Here is a 13542-nt window from a genome sequence, read left to right on the forward strand (position 1 = left end):
ATGATCATCACTCATCTCATGACCTTACCATATGTGCTCCCCACGTGCCAGTTTACAAGGAATACACTCTCTCATTTTTACAGTAATTTTTAAGACAAGAATGCTGGTCTTTGCAAATGAACAACAGGATTTAAAAAAAAAAAATCTCAGGAAGGATTGAACCCTTCCCTGTACATACAATTTGAAGAATAACTAGACATTCATTGTAGCTTTATTTACATTGTACCTCAAGTTCAACAATATTACAGGTATTGTATTATATCTGTACATAGCCAGGTATGGTTTGGTCATACTGAAACACACTTCCAATAGATATTTACAGATGGATCAATTCACCTCTGCCTCAACTCTGGCCTCTTTGATATGGCACCAGCAGTTAAAGTAGAAATTGTTGGCGGTATGTTTATTAGTACCTCTTGTCCACTGCCCTGACCACTGAACTATTACTGGTATGTGGTTTGGTACAGGATGGCCATCTTTGGGTTGCACCTACAAAGCTGAGATGGACACCTAGAGACTTTGTATCTTCCAGAATATGTGTTGGGGGGAAAAACAGGAAACAGATCTGCCATCACTCTGTGGTCTGTCCCTTGGTCTGAACATGGAGAAAAAGGGACTCCCCCCCCCTCCATGTCATCCTCCAGATTTGCACCCACTGATAGTTAAGGATTCAAACATGGAATACATCCAAACAGATGGAAAAAGAACTCTGCAAATAACTGGGTTTCATAAAAGAGAGTTGCCTGTGATTGTAGCACTATTTACTGAAAGCTAGAATCCTAAAAGCATTTACCTGGGAGTAAGCCTCACTGAGTAAAATGGCACTCACTTCTGATTGCACCGGATTGCACTGCATCTTTCTGTTGAGTTTGTATCCACAGCCTTGAAGATGGTGAGCACCTGAATCACTTATTGCCAGTCATGGGGAAAAAAAAGAAAAAGACTGGCATGTGCTATCTCTAAGTGTGTTTCTTCCCACAGCTGACAGTTGGAATTGGATGTGCTCACACTCATCAAGCTCATGTTTACATTTCAGTAAAGTTAGACCAAGTTCATGTTATCCCAGTGATGTGGTTGTGGCTGGGAAGCCAAACTGTGTAAACACTGAGTCATGCTATGTTCACAATCTCCATTCACCAATGGTTCAAATCCCCCATCACCATGCCACATCATGGTATTGACTTAGTTATACTCAGCCTGAATCATATGAGTGATCTTTCATGCAAACAGTTATCTAGGCAACAGGCTACCCAAGCGATTTCCCAGAAGAATGATACAGGAACTGTGCCTTAGTTTTATTGGCTAAATGCAGCTATATGTCAATTTGCCAGTTAGAACTGCTTTTCTGTTCCAGGGGTGGCCCAACTTGCTTAATGAGAGCCACATGGAATAAACGTCAGATATTTGAGAGCTGCAAGGTATTAACAGCAGATGTTAGAGAGCCACAAGAAGGAAGGAAGGAAGATAGACAGAGAGAGGGAGGGAGGGGAGGGGGAGATGGAAAGAAAGCACCTTCAACTTTAAATGCATTCTACAAGCCACCAGCTGGCTTGGCTTAGATAAGTGATTTAAAAAGAGAAATGCCTTCTCCAGGGCAGTGGGGGGCTCCAAGAGCCACAGAATATGTGTGAAAGAGCCACACGTGGCTCCCAACCCACAGTTTGGCCACCCCTGCTCTAGTTCTTGTAGCCTTTTCGGGTAGATGCAATCAATGGCTTAGGAACACCCAGCAGGAATTTGTTTTGCCTTTCCTCTTAAAAGTTATTTTGAGATTCATTCTGCCAGTTCATCACATGCATTGTCTGTTCACAGCAGTTTTCGCAGAGAGAGATGCTTCTCCATATTAATTTTCTGTCTTAGCTACGCCTGTGTTAAAAGGCAATCTGGAGTGAACGGAACCATCAAGCTGCTTAAATGCATTGACACAGGGCTCACTTAGATACTCTTTTAACATTTCAGTGGCTTTTCTTCTGCCGATCAAGGTGGGCAGCCGTGCTGGTCTGAAGCAACAGATCAAAGTTAGGGCTCGAACTCTGTTCTTTTTCTTTTGCACATTCATCCCATGATACTGTTGTCTCATATAAAGATTGCAATCATGTGGGTGCAGCCCAGGGCCAGTTCCAGATTTTGGGAGACCCTGAGAAAGATCTTCTGCAGTAGCTCCCCTCCTCCCCAATATACCACCCATTTGTATGTGCACACACACACCTACCTCAGACTACTATTTTTTTGCAACAGCAAGGCTAAAAGGGAATCCCTCCAGACAGCTCTCCCAGTGTGTGTGAAAAGGATGACAAGCCCAGAGGCCCTGGTGACATCACAGAGGCATCTGCAGCAGTCACCCTTTCCCATTGGAAACACATGAGACAAATGTCTCTGCTTCACTTTGGGTCCCACGCAAACTCTTAACAGGCTCATTCACAGATCTTATTGCAAAAACATCACTTGACCAGGACTAGGGGTGATGATATGATGGCCAGGACCTTGAAACACGGGGTTGCAAGCCATTCAATGGCATGGGATGAACAAGTGGAAAAACTGCTCCATGGTTTTACTAAAGTATTTAAAGAGTTCTTTTCCTGTGATCGGATCCTCAAAACTTTCCCACCCAAACTCATCCTTCTCTACTATAGCTCTCATTCCACCTGGTTTTTTCCATGCAGATACATCCATCCTCTGCATAGCCTTATGTTTGCCAAAGGAGACTTCCTCCTACCTTTTCAATCAGTAGAAAGTCTGGATAGATCCAACCCATGATTCTGAAAGCTGAGTGACACACTGATTGAAAGCATATGGGCCACCTGGCTGCTTTCCTTCACATGAGTATCTCAGCTTTTAACTCAAGCAGCCATTTTCTCATGCCTACTTCAATGGCTTTCAGGAGCTATTCAACAGTGCTGATGGCTCAAGTGGCAGATTTCCGATGCCACAGAATGGGAGAGATCCCATGAGATCCAACACATTGGGAAATTCTCTGCTGCAAGCCCAGTTGAAATAAAAGTGAGTTGTAGAAGTACACATGTCCTATGTTAATAAGTGCATTCTGCACCATTTTGTTTTTCTGCCTTGGGCCCCACCATTTTGTTATATAGGGAAGTTTTGGGTAATCCAACATCTAGTTTTCTAAACAAGTCCTGTCAGAATTTTCTGGAAGACCAGGATCCAGAATGGTACTTTCTATGAGCTATAAAGAATTCCATCTTCCACCATGGTCACACTGGGCATCCATTCCGATGATTCATAGGGCATACTGTTATTATGGGTGCATCATAAGTTATACAAAATGGAAAAAAAATGTCCAAGGAACTATGCGAGTTTCAGAGCAATGTGCCTAACCGCAGTCATAGTGTGTTCAAAACAATGTGGAATAAACCATAAGGCAAAGGGTAGATTATACTGCAACAGCAAATCACATTGCATGCTACTGAGGCACAATGATGTAGGGTAGATAATCTTAAGTGTAGTCATCTGCTTCTCCATCAAAACTCTGATGACAATGTTTTTCTGAGAATGGGAGTTCTAGCAAGTAATGCAAATGGCTTTGGACTTCAACAGTCATGGCTGGGAGGGGAAAGACTCACTCGTGTTTCTACTTTTTATGGTCCTGGATCATGTCTGTGCATCATGTACCTGCCTCTTCAAAAGGGGGAAACGTATAAATTCTGACTAAGAAAATTACGTAGGGAATCTAGGGTGGCTGACATTAGAATCATGAGCCCCCCAGTTGTGCTTTGAACAGCAATTTGATCTGCAGACATTAGCAGGTGCTCATGGCTTTCTCCATGCTGTGAAAATCTTTAGCTGTTGATTTGGGCAACTCAAGCAGCTGTTAACATAAAGAGAATACCAGGTTATATTTTTTCCCCATGATAAGCTGAGCTTCCTTTCCCTCTACTTATGCGTGATATCTGCAGCTGCCTCATATCTTGATCGTTGTTTATGCAGCTGCTGTACCTCAAGGAGGCCTTAACACTATGACTTTGTCCAAAAAGCAAGTTGATTTGTCCAAATAGCAGGCAGCAGAACTTTCCTAGCCGGGTGTATATGATGGAAATGAGTATTCATTCAGTATTCACCTACTGTTAGAGATAATGTCTTGTGATGAATGGTCCCAATTCAGAGAATTGATACTAATTTAGGTGGGTCATTGTGTTGGTCTGCAGTAGAAGAGCAAGATTTGAGTTTAGAGCAACAAGATTTCCAGCTTATGAGAGCCAAACCTCCCTTTCGGAGACCAGAACTTTTTTTGTAGCAGGAACTCCTTTGCATATTAGGCCACATGCCCCTGATGTAGCCAATCCTCCAAGAGTTTACAGGGCTCATAGTACAGGGCCTACTGTAAGTTCCAAGAGGATTGGCTACATCAGGGGTGTGTGGCCTAATATGCAAAGGAGTTTCTGCTACAAAAAAAAGCCCCGTGTGAGGCACAATTCCTACTTGTATCTGATGAAGGGTGCTTTGACTCTTGGAAGACTATACCTAAGAAATATTTTTTGAAAAGTCTTTCAAATGCTACATGACTCAAATCTTGCTCTTTGCTTGAGATTAGGCACCAATGGAGTATCCTTCCCCCCATCAGCAGTGAACATTGTCTAACACCTCTCTGTTCTATTTTTGTAAGAAGTTTGGGTCTATTCATCCTGGGTGTTCTACCACAACAAACGAACTAAGGTGATTGGTGGCTTAACCATCTATTTCTCTTTCTTTCTTGCACGTATCAAAAAGAACATGGAGCCCATTCAAACCCAAATGCCAAGACAAAGTCTTTTTGATGACTCTAGAAAAGGAGACAAGGCTTGTTATTGCTTTTGAGGCAGTCCTCTCTTTCATTGCAAAGCAGAGCTAGAAGCACTGGCAACTTAGAACGTTGGGTTTGTTATCCTGCTAAGTAGGCAGGAGTCAGGCAAGAAACAGAAAGATCAAAGTCGCCATTTTTTAAAAAAAAATCGCATTGACATCCAGTGGAAGCATATTTCAAAATGGAAGGTGACCTGACACAAATGCAAAATGTCACAGAGGTCTGAGACAACAAGGGGGATCATGAGAAATTGAGCAATCCCCTGGAGATTCTCAATGACTTAATCTTTGCTTGGAAGATGAAATAATTAAGTAGCCAGGAGGGATTTATTTCTATAGTTCTGCTCTAATCCATTTCCTATCCCCCCTCCCCAACTAAATCAAAAGCTTTCTGAATCTGAAAGCTATGTGAGATGAGCTAGACTCCTTGGTTGTCATAAAGGGGTAAATAAAAGTCATTGTTCTGAAGCTCAGATTAATAGTCAAACAAGAGAGCAAAGCCATCATCTCTTGACATATTTTGCACAATACTGTATAATTATATAATGTGGGCATTCATTGTGCACACATGCAGATGGAATATGAAAGAGAAAATGAATGTGCCTTTCTGTTTGTGGAGTTGAAGCTACTGCCAGTTTTGTCCTCCTGATGAGAGAGTTATGAGTGGTTAAACTGATGGCATATCACTAAACTTTCTCCTATATCGGAGCTCAAATCCAGCCCTCCACTACAAATGATATATTAAACTCTGAAATCCATCAATCTCTGCCTAATTTGCCTGCTGGGCAGGGTCTAGCAGCAAATAAACAAACAAAAGGTAGTTTGCTTGCTATGGTTGGGGCTGGTTGTGATTGACAGCACATCCTGATACTTAGTGCAGGGCCATTGCTGCACACTATTGATCCATCGTGTGTGGATAGAGTTGTGGATTTGGAAGACCTGGATCTGAAGCCCTCTTCAACCAAAACCACTAGAGTCCTTTATATCCTCATCAGGATCCTCATGGAAGCCAGGAAACTGGAGGCATAGATTTAGCTCATTTTCCAAGCTCAGAGCACACAAAGACTGCGAGATCTACCAGATCTAGAACAATTACCCCAATAATTTGTCTTGTCCAGAGGTGGCTACATGACCTTTGTGCTTCATAGATTGTTCTTGCTGTTTAATCTTGGTTCTCTGTTACTTGTTGCAGGTTTCACTAAGCTTTTGTTAAAGCTTCACTCAATATTATGTTTGAAGCGATAATTTGGGTTTCTGGGTAGGGGTTGCCAACCTCCAGGTGAGCAATAAATTCACAGGTCTGGAGCTTTCCCAGAATTACAACTGGTCTCCAATCTTGATGGGCTGGGAGGGCTGCAGATATTAGTTCCTTTGTGGGGGGGGGGGGGGGAATGGCTGCTTTGGAGTGTGGACTCTATGACCTTATATTCCACAGAGGTCCCTACCTCTCCAAACTCTGCCTTCCTCAGGCTCCACCCCAAAATCACAAGCTACATTTAAATACCAAGCATCCCTGCTGGTTTTTATGCATGTGGTAGATGAGAAGAAAGCAGTGGAGAGGAAAGAGATTGATCATGAAAGAAGATATTGACTGAAAATATGCTCCTGAGTTTTTCTCTTTGCTTTCTTTCTTCGGCCAGAGGAAGAAGGAGGAACAAGTATCCATGGTTCAGAAGGAAGCTTTACAACCTATCAAGCTTTCTCAGATGCAATGGGACTTCCTTCCCACTAAGTGTATATGAAAATTGTGCCCTTAATTAGCTACTAAGAACTTGAATTAACAAACATGAAACCAAATAGGCCTGACATGTAATACCACTGAAGCCAACAGGATTGCTGAAATACAATAGGAGAAAAGGGGGAGTTACTCATTTAACGGAATGCTGATTAACATTAGAAGGGTTTGAAGAGCTGAATTTAAATCTTGAAACTATTTGTAAACTGCATAAGCCTGCAAGTTGTTTCACGATTGTGGCTGAGCAAAATCCCTGGCTTGCAATCTGGACAAAGTTAAGCGTACTTCAATTTCATTTAAATCAATGACCCCCGAAGCATGCAGTTAAGCACTTAAGTGCTATTAATTCCAAAGAAGTAAGAGCAGTTACAGATGATCAGAGTATTTGCTTGAAGTATCTATTGGTGCCAATTTAGACTACAGGTGAGGGGAATAACATATTGGATACTTCCTTTTTAAAATCATTAAATGTATCAAGAAATTATGACGTTATGAAGCATTTTCCTCCCTGATATGCAGTCAAACTCTAAAATGGTGCAGCATAACAAGGCTGCACTGAATCAGTGCTCTGTTTAATGTTCTGAATTTGTCTAATAGCATATAGATTAGGCTCACACTGCATCATCCCTAAGCATGTTTATTCAGAAGTAAGGTCCACTACATTTAATGGGACTAACAGTCTACAGTTTCAAACATCTGGGAAAGGCTTGGAGGAGATCAGAAAAATTTCTAAGAACATTATAGGATGCTAGACAGTGGTCTAAATGACAAGTGATTTAAGCAAAAAAATTGGAGATGACACCCAGATACAATTAACCCAGTTTTGATTCAAATCAAATGACATCAGCGCAATGTTCCCCATGAATTTCCATCTATTTTATACATTCAGAGTGCAATCCTAAACAGAATTTTAAACCCACTGAAACCAGTGCATGTAGATGGGTGCATTTCTGTTTACATCTGTACTGTTAATAACTCAGTATTATCTTTTGGGGCATAAGATGGTCTCTGAGTAAGAAATCTCAGCCACTGCTTAGTGTTTGTGGAAAGAATCTAGCGTAGTTCAATACAGACCAAGGGTGACCAAAATCTGGCTTGGGAGCCACATGTGTCTATTTCAAACATATTGTATGGCTCTCAAAGCCGCCCCCCCCCATTGGCCAGCTTGGAGAATGCATTTAAAATTGCTTTCTTTCCACTTCTCTCTCCCTCTCCATCTATTTTCCTTCCTTCCTGACTTGCGGCTCTCAAACATCTGATGTTCATGTCTTGCAGTTCCCAAACACCTGATGTTTATTCTACATGGCTCTTATGTTAAGCAAGTTTGGTCACCCCTGATACAGACTATGGTCACTGAATACATCCAACACGTTTGGAATTCTGTGCCTCATTTTCTCTGGTCTGCCAAGCAAGAACCACATCTCAGTCTAGTGTAACTTAGTCACTAAATTCTCACTAAGGCAGCAAACGTATGTCTTGGGTAGAATGCATGAAGGGGCTCACCAGACTGAATGCCCCCTCCATAGTTAAAAGCATCTATGCCCTTCAAAAAACTAGTACATTAGACTAGGCTCTAGGAGAAGGTTCTAACCCTTCCTCCCTGTTTTCTTTTCGGAGATAAACTGGTGCATATGAGTTCTGTGAGCCTCCTCCTGCAGTCTGAAATAGTGCTACTCAGATACAGGTTTACTATCTCAAGGCGCTTTCACACATAATAATGCAGTTTCAACCCATTTCTGTGACTATTTGCAAGTGGATTTTGCCATTTTTGCTCAGTAAAATCCAGTTGCAAAGTGCACTGAAAGTGCATTATATAGGGTGCAATCAGAAGGGCAGGTTGCCATGGCAGGATCTCAGTTTTTAAAACGCTGTGTTAGTTTGAGGCAGTTTATGTCAATCAGACAGCACTCCCTAAGCGGGCATCATAGCGCAGTGGGCCTGTGGTTGGTGTCCACATTACTAACATGTAGCAACCATGGACCCATGGCTGGATTGGATTTTCCCCCCTAAGTCCTGCTATGCTGTGTGCAGAAGCAGACAAGCACATACACGCTCCTGGCCAGCTCCACAGGGGTGCTGAAATGCATGTTGGAGTAGGGTTGGGAGAAAAAAATGGATGTGCCAGAAATGGAATGGAACAATCACACCACTCATGCATTTCCATGGCACTCTGGGGCAATTAGATGGCCAGAAACCTGCCATGGAAGTGCTTTGTCAGGGAAGCTACCTGAATTTGCTGATGGCTATTTAATCCACATGGGAGTCATTTTAGCAAGAGGTAAGGGTAAGTGGGACCCAGAAGTCAGATGCGTGTGATCGCATCCACTTTATTCGGAGGGAGGGGTGGCTAGGGTGGGTTAAACTGCTTGTGTGATTGCACCAATGTGTGTGTGGGAAAGCAATGAAGATTAGGCTGTAGAAGTTTCTTTGATTTTGTTTCCCTAAATCTAATTCCAAGATACTGTTGAATGTTGATCTGTGAAAGGCTCAACAACACATGATGTTCAGAGTTCCATGAATGGAGCTTACAGTTTCTTTTTTTGCTTGAAAAATCAGTCATGGAGAGGCCTGATTCAGACTGGGACTACAGTTATGTATGTGTGGGGATGGGAGTTAAGCCTATCCTCAGTGTCATTTTTTCAACCTGAAGCAGCTCCCACAAGTTAGTCCATCAGAGAAACATACAGATGCTGATACGGATACCTGTATGTTCACCCCATTTGGTGAAGTAGCTCTTGAGGGCTACTTCAGGCCAGAAAAATAATGTGGGGGATGCTTACTGCCCTCACATTGTGGTTCCAGTTCATTCTCTCAGATGCCTGGTGTTTCAAGAAAACAATGCTGGGAACTCCAGTTACAGGACTTCTAACAGATGTGTAGTTGAGACCCAAGACGGGAATTAGAGTTATTTGTTTCAAGCAGCTGGATTTTTGGATCACACATGAGAATACTGGTAGTTTAACTCTAAACACCAGTGAGTTAAACTCTATTCAAAAGTATTCTTTGGAAAGCAAAATCCACAGAGAATTCTTCCTTTATATGAAAAAAATCTATATGAGAATAATTAGTAGCACAGATAAAACTCAACTGAGACCATTTGTTATTCCAATGCTGACACATTGTGGATATACTTATTGCCAGTGGTTGTTCTGTAGAAAAATAGGTGGCAGAGCTCGTTAGCATAACTCATTAGCATATCCCCCCCAGCTAAAAGCAACCCAATACAAGAAAGGAGAGCCCCATATGAGTGAGGCCTGCTTGGGCTGGCTAGGTATCCAGCCAGCCCAAGCAGGCCTCACTCGCCTGGGGCTCTCCTGGGCCACCCCCCACCCCAGTCAAAAGGCCAGCAAGCCACCCACCACTCAAAATCACATAAGAAGTGGAGAATGGATGCCGTGGGCTTCTCCGGGGGTTAATGAGGACTGCTGGGGATGTGGCAAAGCTCCTGGTGGCTGGCTGGCTGCCCACTCTCCTAATCCAGCTGCACCTACTATTCAATGGACAAAGTAGGTGGGGAGGAAGAGGGGGAACCCTCAGAAAGGTTCAGGAGCTGTGCTCCTGTGAGCTCCTGCTGAATCTGAGGTCTGCTTATTGCTCAGAACAAATGGAGTGGGAGATGTGGCCAATTCTAAAATGTTGATGTGATCAGATATTCACCAGACTCATTTGAATTGGGTCCCAGACTTCAGGCTACCAAATTTACCAGCAGGCTGCCAGGAATGCAACAGGAATTTCTAGGATGTAACCTGGAAATCTTATGACAGTGTTTGATATAGCAACATAAGGGATATATACCAAAGCGATTCCTTAATCATAAATGTTTGCATAATCAAGTTGGTCCAGAATGTCCATGCAATGCCGGAATTTTAACTGCTGCTCTAGATATGTACCCATACCCATTGACTAACTGGTATAGTAAGAGTTACAATTGACTTTCAACTCCTCTGAAACTCTGTCTTCAAAGGGCTTTAGATAACCTCCTGTGGTGTAATACCTTTATTTTACCGAGCTGGTCATAAGTGCTATGCAAAGCTTGACTTCAACAAAAAGGAAGAACAGATGACCACAGGGAATCACTCAAATGATCACTGCTTATGAATGGGGGCAATCCAGTTAAATTCTGGTGCATTAAAGCCCCAATGATTTCAAAGGGAGAGAGTATACACCTTGCCAAAAAGACTGCCTAAAAGTTTGGCTGGTTCAGCCCATTGATAGGTACAGTACTACTTTTTAATGCAGATCGGACAGACATGAGCAAGGTAAAGATAAACAGTAGGATCTTCAGCATCAGATTATGGAAACAATCGACTCAATTGGCTAGCTCCATGTCTTTCTTCTCCTATCATTTACACTTTCCACATAGGTTATTCAAATGAACATATACACACAGACAAACTGGCCACAATTATTTTAAAAAAAGTGACAAAGGCCACAGTACCCACAGAGTTCTCCTGTGCTAGCCTCATTGATCAATGATCTTGTGCTGCTCCCATTCCCTGCTTACACAAGAGAACTTCTCAGGGATTGTGCCCTAATTAGAATGGAGTCAAAAGCCCTTCTGCATGATTCTATTTGGAGAGCAGGCAGTGTTGCCTCAAGGTCCTATCTTCAGGCGGCCTGTCATCAACTCTTTCTAGCCTCCAGATGACTTGTGAACTTTTAAGTGCAGGTGTTGGAGATGGAGTGCATACTCTCAATCAGCATCTCCTTTACGCTTCTTGATGTCATACTAGAGCATAAAGTGCTATGGCATTGTTTTATCATACTTGGAACCTCCTTCCCCCTTATTATGTTTTTTTTTTTTACCTTGTGGCTCCTATGTTCTTGTAATGACACATAAGGAGGTGCTTAAAGGTTTTCTTGAAGGTAGCATTGCAGAGCGCATAGCAGGCAGGATTGATGGTGCTGTTGATATAGCACAGCCAGTAACCAATCGTCCATACTGTGTTGGGGATACATGATGAACAGAAGCTGTTGATAAGAACCATAACATTATATGGTGTCCAGGTAATGATGAAGGCCAGGAGAATAGCCAAGATAGTCCTGGTCACTTTTTTCTCTCTAGAAGGAGGTGTTTTCTTTTTGGCTGGCTGCTTAGTCATCTTGACAATCTTCCGGGCAACAATGTTCTGCTTCTCATCTCCATTCTGACCATCACTACCTACAAGTTCTACGGTGGTGTTAGCAGAGCTATCACAGTCACCTTTGGGGGACTTTGTGAGTATTCTGATGCAAGTCAGTTTGGAGTTCTCCACTTTGGCATTGACTTGGGAGACGGAAGCCCTGGTGTCATCTTTGATGGCTTCATCCTCTTTCACGTTGGAAGCTACAGCACTGACAGAGGTGGAGTCATTTGAGCTCTCCTTCTCCTCTGCAGTAACACAATTTTCCACAACTGATTCCCCTGTGGCTTTACCATTCTGAATTTTGCTATGTTCTATCCCATCTTCAGTGGGTGGGATGTTGTTATTGTTTGGTTTCACTATTTTACCTTGGACCAGACTTGGAGAAACTGGTTCCTGGTTTTGTCCACCATCCTTTTTGTCTTTTTTAATCCTGCTTTTACTGGCCCGAGATATTTGCCAGTAGAGAACAGTCATAATGATAACCGGTAGATAGAATGCTGCAATGGCTGTGCCGAAGGTTACGGCTGCATTGGACAGAAACTGGATGTAGCATTCCCCATCAGGAACAGTCCTTTCCCCTACAATGAACTGCCAAAAGAGAATTGCAGGTGCCCACAAGATAAACGAGAGCACCCATGCCACTGCAATCATCATTCCTGCCATCTTAGTGGTCCGCTTGACAGGGTATGACAGAGGTTTGGTGACACAAAAATATCTGTCAAAACTGATAATGAGAAGGTTCATGACAGAGGCATTGCTGACTACATAGTCGAGAGCCAGCCACAAGTCACAAACTACAGGTCCCAAAGGCCAATAGCCAATCACAGTGTAAAGAGTGTACAGATTCATGGAAAAAACGCCAATGATCAAGTCAGCGCATGCCAAACTGAAAAGAAAATAATTGTTGACTGTCTGCAGGTGCCGGTTGACTTTAATAGATACCATAACGAGGATGTTCCCAATGATGGTCACTAAGCTGAGGGATCCAGCCACTATGACAATGAAGACTACCTCAACAGTTTTATAAGGACTTCCAAGAGCCATCATGTCCTCCAAAGAGCTTATATTTGTTGAGTTATTCATGTTTGCGTCTAGTGAGCTGCTGAACAGATATCACTTAAGCCTGCAGAAGAGAGAGAAAACAAAGAGAATGTGAGGCATTTAATTTAATTATCATGGCAAATGGGTCCCATGCAAATGTATTTATATAACAGTTGAAGTTCATTTTGTGATTGGTCCTGCCTCTCACAACAGTCATTATGTGGCGAGTCCTACTACCCATTATCAAAATTCCAAACTGAGTCCAAAGGTTTAACAAAATAGGGCCCTTGATCTATATGGTGTGACCTTATAACAGGTTCTCCCAAGCTTAACCCAAGCTGGTGATGAAGTTTTGTTCCTATGACTACCATGTTAAATGTTGTTGACAGGTCTATGACATGGCACACATACTAACATCATGACTAGAAATGTGCTCCATGGAGGGGAAACTATTTTTTTCAGATCTGGATTTTGAATGAGCATAACTATTGGAATTCTGGGTTATTTTGGTCTCAAATACTGGTTTGGTATCTTCGGGGCTTTTTTTGAGCAGGAACCCACAGGAACACAGTTCCGGCTGGCTTGGTGTCAGGGGGTGTAGCCTGATATGTAAATGAATTCCTGCTGAGCTTTTCCCACAAAAAAGCCCTATGTGAAACAATGCTAACATCAGGAGGTGTGGCCAAATATGCAAATGAGTTCCTGTTGGGCTTTTTCTACCAAAAAGTCCTGGGTATCTTGATTAAAGGTTTTGGGGGAGGGGGTGGAATTCTAAAGTTATTCAGGCTCATTATTCCCTATGGGGAATCTTTCTGGGGGGGTTGGAGGGGCTGTTTTTTGAGT

The 13542-nt window shown here is 42.6% G+C and overlaps 1 protein-coding gene across 1 annotated transcript in view; it reads right to left on the reverse strand.

Moving 5' to 3' along the window:
• Positions 1-10515: 10515 nt before the first annotated feature.
• Positions 10516-13542, reverse strand: part of CHRM2 (cholinergic receptor muscarinic 2) — a 248378-nt gene continuing 245351 nt past the window's right edge. The window contains exon 4 of the mRNA XM_060245692.1: positions 10516-12781. Coding sequence (XP_060101675.1) covers positions 11335-12741 — 1407 coding nt within the window. The 5' untranslated portion in view covers positions 12742-12781 and the 3' untranslated portion in view covers positions 10516-11334. The remainder of the gene's footprint in view (positions 12782-13542) is intronic.

This window comes from Heteronotia binoei, chromosome 8, assembly GCF_032191835.1.
Source record: "Heteronotia binoei isolate CCM8104 ecotype False Entrance Well chromosome 8, APGP_CSIRO_Hbin_v1, whole genome shotgun sequence".
Lineage (NCBI taxonomy): Eukaryota > Metazoa > Chordata > Lepidosauria > Squamata > Gekkonidae > Heteronotia > Heteronotia binoei.